Below are 13,436 nucleotides of genomic sequence, written 5' to 3' on the forward strand. Positions count from 1 at the left end.
CGCTGATGATACAAAAATTGGTAGGGTGGTAAATAGCGAGGAGGATAGCCTCAGTCTGCAGGACGATATAGATGGGTTGGTCAGATGGGCGGAACAGTGGCAAATGGAATTTAACCCGGAAAAGTGCGAGGTGATGCACTTTGGAGGGACTAACACGGCAAGGGAATACACAATGAATGGGAGGACCCTAGGCAAGACAGAGGGTCAGAGGGATCTTGGTGTGCAAGTTCACAGATCCCTGAAGACGGCGGAACAGGTAGATAAGGTGGTAAAGAAGGCATATGGGATACTTGCCTTTATTAGCTGAGGCATAGAATATAAGAGCAAGGAGGTTATGATGGAGCTGTATAAAACACTGGTTAGGCCACAGCTGGAGTACTGTGTGCAGTTCTGGTCGCCACACCACAGGAAGGATGTGATCGCTTTGGAGAGGGTGCAGAGGAGATTCACCAGGATGTTACCAGGGCTGGAGCGCTTCAGCTATGAAGAGAGACTGGGAAGATTGGGTTTGTTTTCCTTGGAGCAGAGGAGGCTGAGGGGGGACATGATTGAGGTGTACAAAATTATGAGGGGCACAGATAGGATGGATACTAAGGAGCTTTTTCCCTTCGTTGAGGGTTCTATAACAAGGGGACATAGATTCAAGGTAAAAGGCGGGAGGTTTAGAGGGGATTTGAGAAAGAACTTTTTCACCCAGAGGGTGGTTGGAGTCTGGAACTCACTGCCTGAAAGGGTTGTGGAGGCAGGAACCCTCACAACATTCAAGAAGCATTTGGATGAGCACTTGAAATGCCATAGCATACAAGGCTACGGACCAAATGCTGGAATATGGGATTAGATTAGACAGGGCTTGATGGCCGGCGCGGACACGATGGGCCGAAGGGCCTCTATCCGTGCTGTATAACTCTATGACTCTATGAATGGCGGAGCAGGCTCGAAGGGCCGAATCGCCTACTCCTGCTCCTATTTTCTATGTTTCTATAATCTTGGACTGATTTTCTTGTCACTATTCCAGGGACTTTGAGATCAATTGTAGCACTCCTGCTGAGATCGACTAATTCAGGAGAGATCAGGGACCAAACCTGGGGCCTTCTTAGTCTGTGTGACTCAGGACCACCCCTGTCAGTGTACTTACCCACTGAGCCCTTGATGTTTAGCATTTTAAAAATACAATTGTTTTTTAATGTGATTGAAACGTGTATGTTTATAAAACAGAGTGCAGTATTTCAGGGTCATTCTCTGTTGGGCAGAACAGGCTCTAACAGCCTTGTAGGGAAGAAGGACCCTGGAGAATTGAACCCAAACTGCTTTTGGCCCCTTTCAAACCATCATGCCGGATTGCGAAATTCAGGTACAAGTGGTTGAAGCTTTTGCAGTTGACTGGCAGTTACTGTACAAGTGCCAGTCGATGTTTTGTGCACTAATAAGAAAATGTTTTGCGGAGGCTTAATGATGTGGTAGGTGGTATATTTTAAATAAGATAAATGGAGGCAAGAGATTATGCTAAAGATATAAAGAACAGTAAGTAGATGACACAGAATAGCAAGTGTACGCAAGCATAAGACCATTCATTTTGATCTCTCCTTTTATCAGATGAAGTAACAATGGGGAGGAAATTCAATTGAACTATGTGGATAAATGATATTTGAGATCATGCTGTGTGAACCTTAAACTGTGTGAGAATACATTCATTCCGATGCTGCATCCTTTGAGATTCGACTTCAATGTATGTTGTGTGAAATTCCTAAGAGACATCATTAAAAGGACTTAAATATTCTGGAAAAAAGATTGAAACTTAACAATTATTTTAACACAAGCCTACAGCTTTCATTCAAGCCGTGCAGACTGACTGCTGGGATTAATTTAACTTCACATCTTAATCACATGCAATTCTCATCAGTTGCCCACACCTTCGAAGCAGCAGTTTTTCCTTTGCACTGTGTGAAGTTACTTTACTGCTGGGTCCTGCTCTACTGTTTATAAATGTAAGGAATCTTACAACACCAGGTTATAGTCCAACAAATTTATTTTAAAATCACAAGCTTTCGGAGATTATCTCCTTCGTCAGATGAATGAATGAAAAGGTTCTCAAATCGCATATCTTATACTATGTTGGGACAGCATCACACCAATCAAAAGGTGTCGTTGTTATTCAAACAGGCCAGTCACGGAGAACAGCACGTCCCAGTACACTCGATATACATTGTGTCTATTACACAGGCAGGCAGAAAGAAACTCAAAATGGCAGAGAGAGAGAGAGAGAGAGAGAGAATTTTAAAAAACATATAAATTTTTTCCCCCTTTTTGCTGGTGGGGTTACGTGTAGCGTGACATGAACCCAAGATCCCGGTTGAGGCCGTCCTCATGGGTGCGGAACTTGGCTATCAACTTCTGCTCGACGATTTTGCGTTGTCGTGTGTCTCGAAGGCCGCCTTGGAGAACGCTTACCCGAAGATCGGTGGCTGAATGTCCTTGACTGCTAAAGTGTTCCCCGACTGGGAGGGAACCCTCCTGTTTGGCGATTGTTGCGCGGTGTCCGTTTATCCGTTGTCGCAGCGTCTGCATGGTCTCGCCAATGTACCATGCTCCGGGGCATCCTTTCCTGCAACGTATGAGGTAAACAATGTTGGCCGAGTCACAGGAGTATGAACCATGTACCTGGTGGGTGGTGTCCTCTCGTGTGATGGTGGTATCCGTGTCGATGATCTGGCAAGTCTTGCAGAGGTTGCCGTGGCAGGGTTGTGTGGTGTCGTGGACACTGTTCTCCTGAAAACTGGGTAACTTGCTGCGAACGATGGTCTGTTTGAGGTTGGGTGGCTGTTTAAAGGCGAGCAGTGGAGGCGTGGGGATGGCCTTAGCGAGGTGTTCGTCGTCATCGATGACATGTTGAAGGCTGCGGAGAACATGGTGTAGTTTCTCCGCTCCAGGGAAGTACTGGACGACGAAGGGTACTCTGTTGGTTGCGTCCCGTGTTTGTCTTCTGAGGAGGTCTATGCGATTCTTCGCTGTGGCCCGTCGGAACTGTCGATCGACAAGTCGAGCGTCATATCCCGTTCTGTTTATAAAGCAGCTTTTGTTTGTGTAGGAATTCAAAAAAATGATTTGTAAACTTTGTATGGTCATTTGTAATTTTAGATGAGCTCTAAATTTGGATTAAAAGTAAATTTAAATGTTTCTGTTTATTTTAAGTTTCAAGTGAAAACTTCACAATGTACTGTGCCTAATGCATTCAATCAGTGCTTCATCTTTAAATAATACTCTCAATACCTTTTACACAATTGTCATCTACATTTGTGTAGAATGAGGAAATAATGCAATTTGATACTTTTTAATACTATTAGTATATCTCCCATGGCATTGCTTACAGTGAGTCAGAGGTTTTATAAGAATAGGGATGTTATACCAAGTAGTATTATCAGGGATAATGACTTATCAGCACTGGGGTCGGCCCTGTGACCTAAGAGCACTGGGATGGGGTTCCCAGGTCTGGCAGTACTGGGATGGAGTCCAGGTGCATTTTAAGGAATGGTCACAGGATGTTGGAGCACTGCAAAGGAGATCCCAGCGGTAGCACTGGAAAGGGTAGTTCTAGAAATACTGGGGCAGGTCTTGAGATCTGCAATCACTTGGAGATGGTACCTGGGATTAAGGAGCACAGGGAATGTGGTCCAGGGGTTTGTGGACACTGGAGGGGCTGGTGAGATCTGGGAATGGGAGGTGTCTGGGGATTGGGGGTCTTAGGATCCAGGAGGACCGACCGGTGGCAAGATTTGGAGCACTGCGGGGGGTTGGTGTGGTGGGAAGAGCATTGGGTACTGATGGGATCAGGCAGTGTTGGGCAGAGCAGGCTCTAACAGCCTTTTAGGGAAGAAGGACCCTGGAGAATTGAAACCAAACTGCTTTTGGCCCCTTTCAAACCATCATGCCGGATTGCGAAGTTCAGGTACAAGTGGTTGAAGCTTTTGCAGTGCATGTCCTGCCTTCCCCATCCAGCAAGCTGCAGTGGCATGCCCATTTGGTGCCCACAGCCTGCTGGCGGCATTTAAATGAGGCCTGAAGCCGAATTTGGCTCATCCCTCAGGCCGCATGGACTGGCACGTGAAGCAGTCGCTCCACCGACTTCGTGCCTGTTTTGGGCGCAAGTCGAATTTCTGCACCTTGGTGGCAGGCACATCTCCTGCCAGTTATTGGAATTTAGCATGCAATTTGGAATGGGTGTAACGCTGGTCTATCTGAATTACACCCTAAGTTCCAGCATCCAACACCAGAACTGCATCATTTTTGCACCAAAAATATCTCTGAAGTTCTGGTCCCTAGTGCTTTGTATCTAGTCCACTTCTTCCATTAATTCATTTGTTGCTTTGGCATGCCAGCGTACAGTGTTGCATAAAGATCTGATGTCTGTGACATTGCTTTAGGTCCCTACGATGCTGCAGCTATAATGATTCCCACAGATTAAAATCCTCTACTAATTATGTAAATATTTCTTGTGCAACAAATTTCCCTGCAGAAAAATCACCAAGACAGGAATCAAAGAAAATATTACTCTGAAATAGGAGCTGATGTATTAGTGGCATTTAAGTCTCAAATTTAACAGCATTACAAAAGAGAATGATTCCTGCTGCAGGTTATAACAGTAGTTTTCCCATTTTACTTTGAAGTGTTCATTTTTCTGAAACAAGCATCAATAAAAGGATCATGGAGACACAGAAACTGACAATAACAGCACAGTTTTGAAAGATTAGCCCTGCCTCATAAATTGACAAAATAACGTACCATTTCTGAGAGTTATACTTTTTGATCTCAAAGGTATGTATCAGCAAAAACCTAGTTAAAATAATGAGAATGAATATTATAAAGTGTCAGCACTAACAGTAGATGTATATTACAGAATTGTACAACATTATTGGAAATAGGCTAGCAGGTGTTTCAAAAGCACCGGCAAAAACTTGATGAGCTGTTCTGTGCTGTAGCATTCCATGGCTCCGAAATCCCTGTGGGTCTACAGGGTGGAACCCCATCTCCTGTAGCCCCAAACTGGGGACCCCATGCCAAATCTTGAGGGGGAGGTTATTTGTACGGCCGAAGCAGGTGCACCGTGGCTGCAAGGGCATCCATCTCAAACCACCAGCCGAAATCTTGGAGCAGAGACGTAGTGCTCCGATAGCTGAGCAGAGGCCTGGCACAACCCAAACAAAAGCATTATCTTCCCAACTTCTGCTCCAAATAATCAACTCCCTCTGGGATCAGTTTCCTTTCCTTAATAAAGGTTTGGGACTTCATGGGCACGATTTTAAAAGGGCGGCAGGATGGCAGCTGGGGAGGGGGGGGGGGGCGGTCAATGGGCAAATGTGAAAAACAAAAACTTTTTTTTTTTTTATTCGTTCATGGGATGTGGGCGTCGCTGGCGAGGCCGGCATTTATTGCCCATCCCTAATTGCCCTTGAGAAGGTGGTGGTGAGCCGCCTTCTTGAACCGCTGCAGTCCGTGTGGTGAAGGTTCTCCCACTGTGCTGTTAGGAAGGGAGTTCCAGGATTTTGGCCCAGTGACAATGAAGGAACGGTGATATATTTCCAAGTTGGGATGGTGTGTGACTTGGAGGGGAACGTGCAGATGGTGTTGTTCCCATGTGCCTGCTGCCCTTGTCCTTCTAGGTGGTAGAGGTTGTGGGTTTGGGAGGTGCTGTCGAAGAAGCCTTGGCGAGTTGCTGCAGTGCATCCTGTGGATGGTACACACTGCAGCCACAGTGCGCCGGTGGTGAAGGGAGTGAATGTTTAGGGTGGTGGATGGGGTGTCAATCAAGCGGGCTGCTTTATCTTGGATGGTGTCGAGCTTCTTGAGTGTTGTTGGAGCTGCACTCATCCAGGCAAGTGGAGAGTATTCCATCACACTCCTGACTTGTGCCTTGTAGATGGTGGAAAGGCTTTGGGGAGTCAGGAGGTGAGTCACTCGCCGCAGAATACCCAGCCTCTGACCTGCTCTCGTAGCCACAGTATTTATATGGCTGGTCCAGTTAAGTTTCTGGTCAATGGTGACCCCCAGGATGTTGATGGTGGGGGATTCGGCGATGGTAATGCCGTTGAATGTCAAGGGGAGGTGGTTAGACTCTCTCTTGTTGGAGATGGTCATTGCCTGGCACTTATCTGGCGCGAATGTTACTTGCCACTTATCAGCCCAAGCCTGGATTTTGTCCAGGTCTTGCTGCATGCGGGCTCGGACTGCTTCATTATCTGAGGGGTTGCAAATGGAACTGAACACTGTGCAGTCATCAGCGAACATCCCCATTTCTGACCTTATGATGGAGGGAAGGTCATTGATGAAGCAGCTGAAGATGGTTGGTCCTAGGACACTGCTCTGAGGAACTCCTGCAGCAATGCCCTGGGGCTGAGATGCTTGGCCTCCAACAACCACTACCATCTTCCTTTGTGCTAGGTATGACTCCAGCCACTGGAGAGTTTTCCCCCTGATTCCCATTGACTTCAATTTTACTAGGGCTCCTTGGTGCCACACTCGGTCAAATGCTTCCTTCATGTCAAGGGCAGTCACTCTCACCTCACCTCTGGAATTCAGCTCTTTTGTCCATGTTTGGACCAAAGCTGTAATGAGGTCTGGAGCAGAGTGGTCCTGGCGGAACCCAAACTGAGCATCGGTGAGCAGGTTATTGGTGAGTAAGTGCCACTTGATAGCACTGTCGACGACACCTTCCATCACTTTGCTGATGATTGAGAGTAGACTGATGGGGCGGTAATTGGCCGGATTGGATTTGTCCTGCTTTTTGTGGACAGGACATACCTGGGCAATTTTCCACATTGTCGGGTGGATGCCAGTGTTGTAGCTGTACTGGAACAGCTTGGCTAGAGGCGCAGCTAGTTCTGGAGCACAAGTCTTCAGCACTACAGCCGGGATGTTGTCGGGGCCCATAGCCTTTGCTGTATCCAGTGCACTCAGCCGTTTCTTGATATCACGTGGAGTGAATCGAATTGGCCGAAGACTGGCTTCTGTGATGGTGGGGATATCGGGAGGAGGCCGAGATGGATTATCCACTCGGCACTTCTGGCTGAAGATGGTTGCAAACGCTTCAGCCTTGTCTTTTGCACTCACGTGCTGGACTCCCAAGCGATCGCGGATTAATTGGTGGCCATTAACCTTGTTTCCGGGTTTGCCGTCCAAAAGCTGCGCATGCAGTCAGCTGGAGCATCTGGATTTAAAGGGCCATTGCTCCAATGGATTTTGCTGGTGCAAAGAGCAACAAGACCCAATGGAACAGCACAGGGGCAAGGCTGCTCCAAGATTCAGTGATGCCTCATTTCAGCTGCTACTGGCCGGGGTGAGGAGGAGGAGGGAACTATTTTACCCAGCTGACAGGAGGAAGTGCCCTGCCTCTGCCACAAAGAAAGTCTGGCTCGAAGTGGCAGAGGAGGTCACCAGCAGGAGCAACATATCCCGCACCTGGGTCCTGTGCAGGAAGTGTCTCAATGACCTAACCAGGTCAGCAAAAGTGAGTACACTTACTGATTCTCCTGCATTCCGTGATGCACATCACCCCCCCTCCCCCAACTCATTCTGCACTGCCAAGACTACTCCATCACATCACTCCTCACACCCACTTAAGGCTCATCCTCAACTTACCTTCCCTTCCTGAGCACTTCCTCACCCCCCCATTTGTGACCCCACCACTACCACTCACCCCAATCCTGATCCAAGGTGATGTCTCTGTCTGATACTCACCCTCTGATGCATCTCTTTCACGGTCAGCCCCAAACCAATGCATTCATTGGCTGGCAACTTCACCCTCACTCACACGTCTGTACTTTCTCCCGTTCCAGGAGAAGAGAGCACAAGATGCACACGAGAGCGCGAGGACTGGAGAGGGGGGCACAACAAATAGTGGTCCTCACGGATGCGGAGGAGGCGGCCCCGGAGATCAGCCGCACCCTTGAGTGCCTGTCCGTCGGGGGTGCCAAGACTAGAAGTTCACAAACATCTGGTGACAAAATTTAACAATCATCACATACAATATGAATTGATGTTAACAATGCTTACCATGTTGAACACCTTAGTATGCTCATCGCAACATGACACATCTGTGATGATGCTTAATATTGCCTTCTGTTCTCTTACAGGCCCTTCAACGACCGTAGTGACGGGAGAGGGTGATTTCTCAGAGGAGCTCCCGGTTTCTGAGTGCACACCGTCACATCATAGCGAGCCATCCACCAGCGCAGATACTCACACCTCGGTGGGTCCTAGTAGTCAGTCAGTTGGGTTGACACCTGGTAAGTCACCACACACAAGTGAGCACGAACAGACACTGGTGGCAGGGGCAGCTGTGGAGAGTCCGTGTCGGTGGGAGCACTCCTCTCCAGGCTCTGCTCAGCTGGGCGCAGATGCTGAACCCCGGGGGCCATCCTTTAAAAGGTGAACGATCGAGGGACAGCGGCACATTTACGACGTACTGGAACAGGTGCCACATGCACTCTCTACAATAGTGCAGAGGAGAGAGGAGTCCAACTCCTACATTAGTGGAATGGTGGCACAGGTACGTGATAGAATCTCTGAGATGGTGTCACAGGGACACGAGGACCTGGCTGAGATAGTGTCGCAGGTAACTGCGGAAGTGTCTGAGATAGTGCAACAGGTAAGTGCGGCAATGTCTCCGATGAGCTTCAAGCACGGCTCACAAATGAGTCCATTCAGGCCCCGACAATGGCCATTCAGACTCACAGTGAACAACATTCTGCCGCCTTAATCAGACAGACAGAAACTTTACAACTGGGCTTCCAAGGCGACATACATGTCCTCCAAATTGTTCTCCAGCAGGGTGGTAGGAGTGATGTGGGTCTGGTCCAGGAGAGGGATGATGGTGAAAGGGGACATGGAAGTGGGGTCGCCACGCAAAGCACTCCCACGTCTCACCCGTTGCCCCCCTCTCAACCAGCACCCGCAATGCTGCCTCCTCTCCAGGCGGCCGAGTCTGCCCCTGAACAGGTGCAGGTGGAGCAGCTTTGGAGGGGCCCTCACGGGCTCCAAAACCCAGAGGTCATAGGCCGAAAGCATCTAAGCAGTCCGGCCATGGACATGAGCAACCTGCCACTACCTCTGCTGCAGCCACAGGGGATGCACCACGTAGAAACAGTAGGAAGAAAAAGACTAAGGATTTGTGATCACAAAGGGTATGCACAAGGGTGTCTGACAGACTGTCATGTTTTTCATTTATATTTGTTTTTTGTTAAAGTCACATTAAATGTTATCATTCTCACCACTACTGCCACTTCTTACCCATTCTTGACTGCCTTTTGTGATAGCGCCCTTTCATGTGTTTCATCATGAACGGCGACACTTGATGCCACCCATTGGGTGACTTTACATTGGGTGCATGTGTAGTTGCAGGACTGTTTTGTGCAGGGAGGTGGGGGTTGGGAGGGTGCTGCTCTTTCCAGGTGGTGTGAGGACTGGACTCCTCTCACTTTCTGACCTTATGAGAACCGTTTACATATGAGTAATTCCCTGGCCTCATGAGCATCCAGGTGGGCCACTGCCTGCCTGTGGGTTCGTCCTCCTCCTCCTCCTCCTCAATATTGATGGCCGATATGGATGGTGGATGAGGGCATGGGGCTCATCAACCAGTAAATCACCCTCTCTGTTGCACCATGTTGTGCAGGCCACAACACATTACTTATAATGCGACCCACTCTTGCTGGTGCGTATTGAAGCGCTCCCCCAGAAAGATCCAGGCACCAAAATCGCATTTTCAGCAGTCCTATCGCATGTTCAATTACAGACCTGGTGGCGATGTGGCTGTCGTTGTATCAACGCTGTTCCTTGCTGATGGGGTTCCTCAGAGGTGTCATGAGCCATGTGTGCAGGGGGTATCCCTTGTCCCCGAGAAGCCAGCCCTTAAGGCGATTCGGTGCATGGAAGTGGCCCAGGATGTTGGATTCCCTCAGAATGAACAAATTGTGGCAGCTGCCAGGGAATCTTTTGCGGTGGTCACAAATGAGCTGTGCGTTGATGGAGTGATATCCCTTTCTGTTGATGAACAATGTGGAGGTGCTCAGATTGCACCCTGTACACGTGGGAAGCCAGCCACAGAGTGGAATCCCACTGCCCTCTCCGTCTGGCTGAGGTCATCCATGGGGAAGTTGACATATAGTGAGGCTCTGCAAAACAAGCCATCGGTTACCTGTCTTATGCACTTGTGTGCAGACGACTGAGAGACCCCGGCGATGTCACCAGTGGCACCCTGGAATGATCCAGAGGCAAAGAAGTTACTTTAACAGTGACGGGTAATGAGATGCTGCCAGGCCCAGCCGGGAGCAGCTCGGCATGAAGGAGGCTACAGATGTCTGCGACCACCTGGCGACTCACTCTCAGCCTCCACATGCATTGCTCCTCAGAGAGGTCCAGGAAGCTGAACCTCAGTCTGTAGACCCTGTGATGAGGGTAGTGCCTCCTGCGACGTCGGTTCCTCTATTGTTCCCCTCTGTGCTCTTGTGCGGGTCCCTGTGGCGCAGCACTGTGTTGTGGAGCTCCAAGTGGCAGAAGTGCACACTGTGCCTGGCGAGGCTGGTGATGTTTCTCGTCCTCGGATGTAGTGGTGAATGCAGCCATCGCACCCCCCATCCTAATGATGTCAGTTTGAGGGGGTCCAAAAAGTTGGTAAATATGTGTAAACAAAACAATTCTGAGTGGAAACCAAGAATTTTCAGTCTAAACACAAAGATCTCCCAGCCAAAAGTTTGTCTGAGAGAAATGAGTGCCCTGCTGCAATAACTCACCTTTAATGCCCATCTGTCAAACAGGGATTTAAATGGCCAAATGGCTACCGGCTGAAACACGACTACTTTCTAATGCCATGTTTCACACAGCACAGGAAACAAGTTGAGGCAGTGTTGAAATAGCTTGCCTTCGTTGTAACTTACATTTATTCATTTTTAACCATTTCAACTAGGTGATTTAGTGCTTTAAATATCGTTCTTCAGAATCTTGCAGCCGGGACTTCTGCCCGCTCCTGGAAAAGCCAATTTTCATTGCCCACCCCGAATGTACCCAGTCTTTTGTTTTAAAATCGAACCCCATGTCTCACAGAATTTTCTACTCAGGCCTATATGGAGGGCATAAAGGAGGAATTCCCAAGGTAGCCCAGGAACACCTCCACACACACCCCTTTGTTATGAGGGGTGAGGGCAGGTGGAAGATCCACCCATGCCCCACCTTGCTGGAATATAAGGGATGGGCAATAAATGCTGGCCTCGCCAGCGACGCCCACATCCCGTGAACGAATAAAAAATAAATAAAGGGACTGAATTCCAGTGTAACCAAGTTCCCCCACCCCCACCTCTGAGCTGTAACCAAGCTTTTATCGTTTCCTGCTTCACAAATTTCAGGGCCTATGATTCTATAATATTACCGTGTGAGAAACTAACAATTGCAGCAAAAGGAGGCCGACTACCTTTTTCCTGAAAAGACATTTTGGGGCCTTTACTAGGCCCATAATACAACCTGAACAGTCAAAGGCCCCATAAGGTAGAATGTCCTAGGGAAGACCAGGATCCTTGACACGGAGGGGTGGGGGCAAGCAGGCAGAAGATCTAACCTTCTCCCCCGACCAGAATTTCCTGGCTTCCTCTCCAAAGCATGGAATCCCAACCAGAACTAGGTTCTGTTCCATTTTTCACCCCCCCCTCACCGTGCCCAGGCCCAGAGTGGATTTTGAGGTCCAATATTTCCTGTGCTGTGAGGCAAGGAAGAAATATTTTTAGGACAAGAGCCTGGGTTAAATTGTGGAGATGTGAGGATGGATGAATATTCCAGAATTTTGCTTGATTACCTTTGGGGTTCAGGGAACTATTTATGCAGAATTTTCTTTCAGATGATTAAATGGTAGAATCCATGATATGACAGGTTATACATGATTGGGAGTAATTTTAACTTTTGGCGATAGTATAAACCATGCGATATCGGATTGGCCGTCCATTATACATCCCGTCCGATTTTCCTTTTCATTGAAGTCAATGGAACAGAAAACCGGGAGAGCGTTTAACAGGCGGCCGATTTGATATCACCCGTTTTACACTATTGCTAAAAATTAAAATTACACCCAGTGTGTGAAAGAAGGGGACTTTCTGGGTCCAATGGCATTTTCCTATTCCACACTTTCTTAGGTTGTTACAGTGCCTGTCACACAACAATGGCCTTCTCTATTTTATATAACTTACCCTTCAAAGCAAGCTCTTATTAATTTTGAAAAGTTCAGCTAATGCTGATTGCATATGCAATTCCCAGTGACAGTTTACAACATTTATATAATTTTGTCGCTTGGTAATGTGGTCAGATTGACTTGTGATATAAATATTGCAATGCATTGGTGGGAGCTAGGTATCCACAAGCCACACATACACTTTGCACATTTGTGTTTTCTTGCTACTTTGTCACTGTCATAAGAAAATAGTATTAAATACAATTTTATGCTGAGAATATTCTACTAATTTATGATGTACAATATTGTAGTTTCCTAACTGTGAGATGTCTATGTGATGTATCGTTCAGTTATCTTTTCTCAAACGAAAGCAATTTTTTTTAAACAAATGATGGCGCCAGCCCAATCTATATATTTTATTGTTTGAAGCAATTTACAAGAAGACAGATGAAAACAAATGAAAAAAATGCATTGGATAAGAGTCTTCCTGCGTTTCAGTGTTCCCACTGGCTGAGCCAAATTGAGACAAAACTGCAGCACTAAGGGAATGCACAAAGTTGTTTGCATCATTTCATTTATTAATTTATAAATGTGACTTTGAATTTACATTTGATGGTGGTTTTTATTTCTGCAATGAGCTGAGGGAGGAAGTAATGTGTAATAATATGGAGGGTGATTTGATGGTCATGTGGGAGAGGACGGGTGGGGAGTGTAGGACTGTTAGTGACCTGGGAGATGTCGTTCATGTTATTGATATCGCTCACGGATCAGGTGAGCACACAGAGCCCTGGCAGACAGGGCCTGTGCACCTTGTTGCCACCTTGCATCTTCTTCCACTTCCCCCTCCGTCTCCTCCCCCTCATCCTCAGCCTCTTCATCCTCCTTTTCCTCTGGCTGAGGGTCATGCCGGATAGAGGGTGCCAAGGGCTGTTCCCTCATAATGGCGAGGTTGTGCAGCATGCAGCATACCACAACGATTCTTGGCACCCACTCAGCTGAGTACTGCAGGGGCTCCAACAGAACAGTTCAGGCAGCGGAAGCACGGCTTTAGGATGCCTATGGTATGCTCAATGATGTGTGTGGCAGCATCGCTCTCGTCATAGGCCCGCTCTGCACATGTGCGTGGGTTCCTGACCAGGGTCATGATCCACCTCATGAGGGGATAGCCCTTGTCACCCAGTAGCCAGCCTTTCACTTGCCGAGTCAGATCAAAGATATTTGGGATGTTGGACTGCCG

At 47.9% G+C, this 13,436-nt stretch overlaps 1 protein-coding gene across 1 annotated transcript; it reads right to left on the reverse strand.

Annotated features, from left to right (window-relative positions):
* Positions 1-2,064: 2,064 nt before the first annotated feature.
* On the reverse strand, positions 2,065-13,138 carry LOC137332302 (uncharacterized). The gene is made up of 5 exons (XM_067996017.1): positions 12,964-13,138; positions 7,899-7,984; positions 7,052-7,173; positions 4,777-4,827; positions 2,065-3,070 (listed from the first exon to the last, which is right to left on the reverse strand). Exons 1-5 carry the CDS (start codon positions 13,136-13,138, stop codon positions 2,317-2,319), a joined length of 1,188 nt encoding a protein of 395 aa, XP_067852118.1. The 3' UTR covers positions 2,065-2,316.
* Positions 13,139-13,436: the final 298 nt, after the last annotated feature.

This window comes from Heptranchias perlo, chromosome 2 (assembly GCF_035084215.1).
Source record: "Heptranchias perlo isolate sHepPer1 chromosome 2, sHepPer1.hap1, whole genome shotgun sequence".
Taxonomy (NCBI): Eukaryota; Metazoa; Chordata; class Chondrichthyes; order Hexanchiformes; family Hexanchidae; genus Heptranchias; species Heptranchias perlo.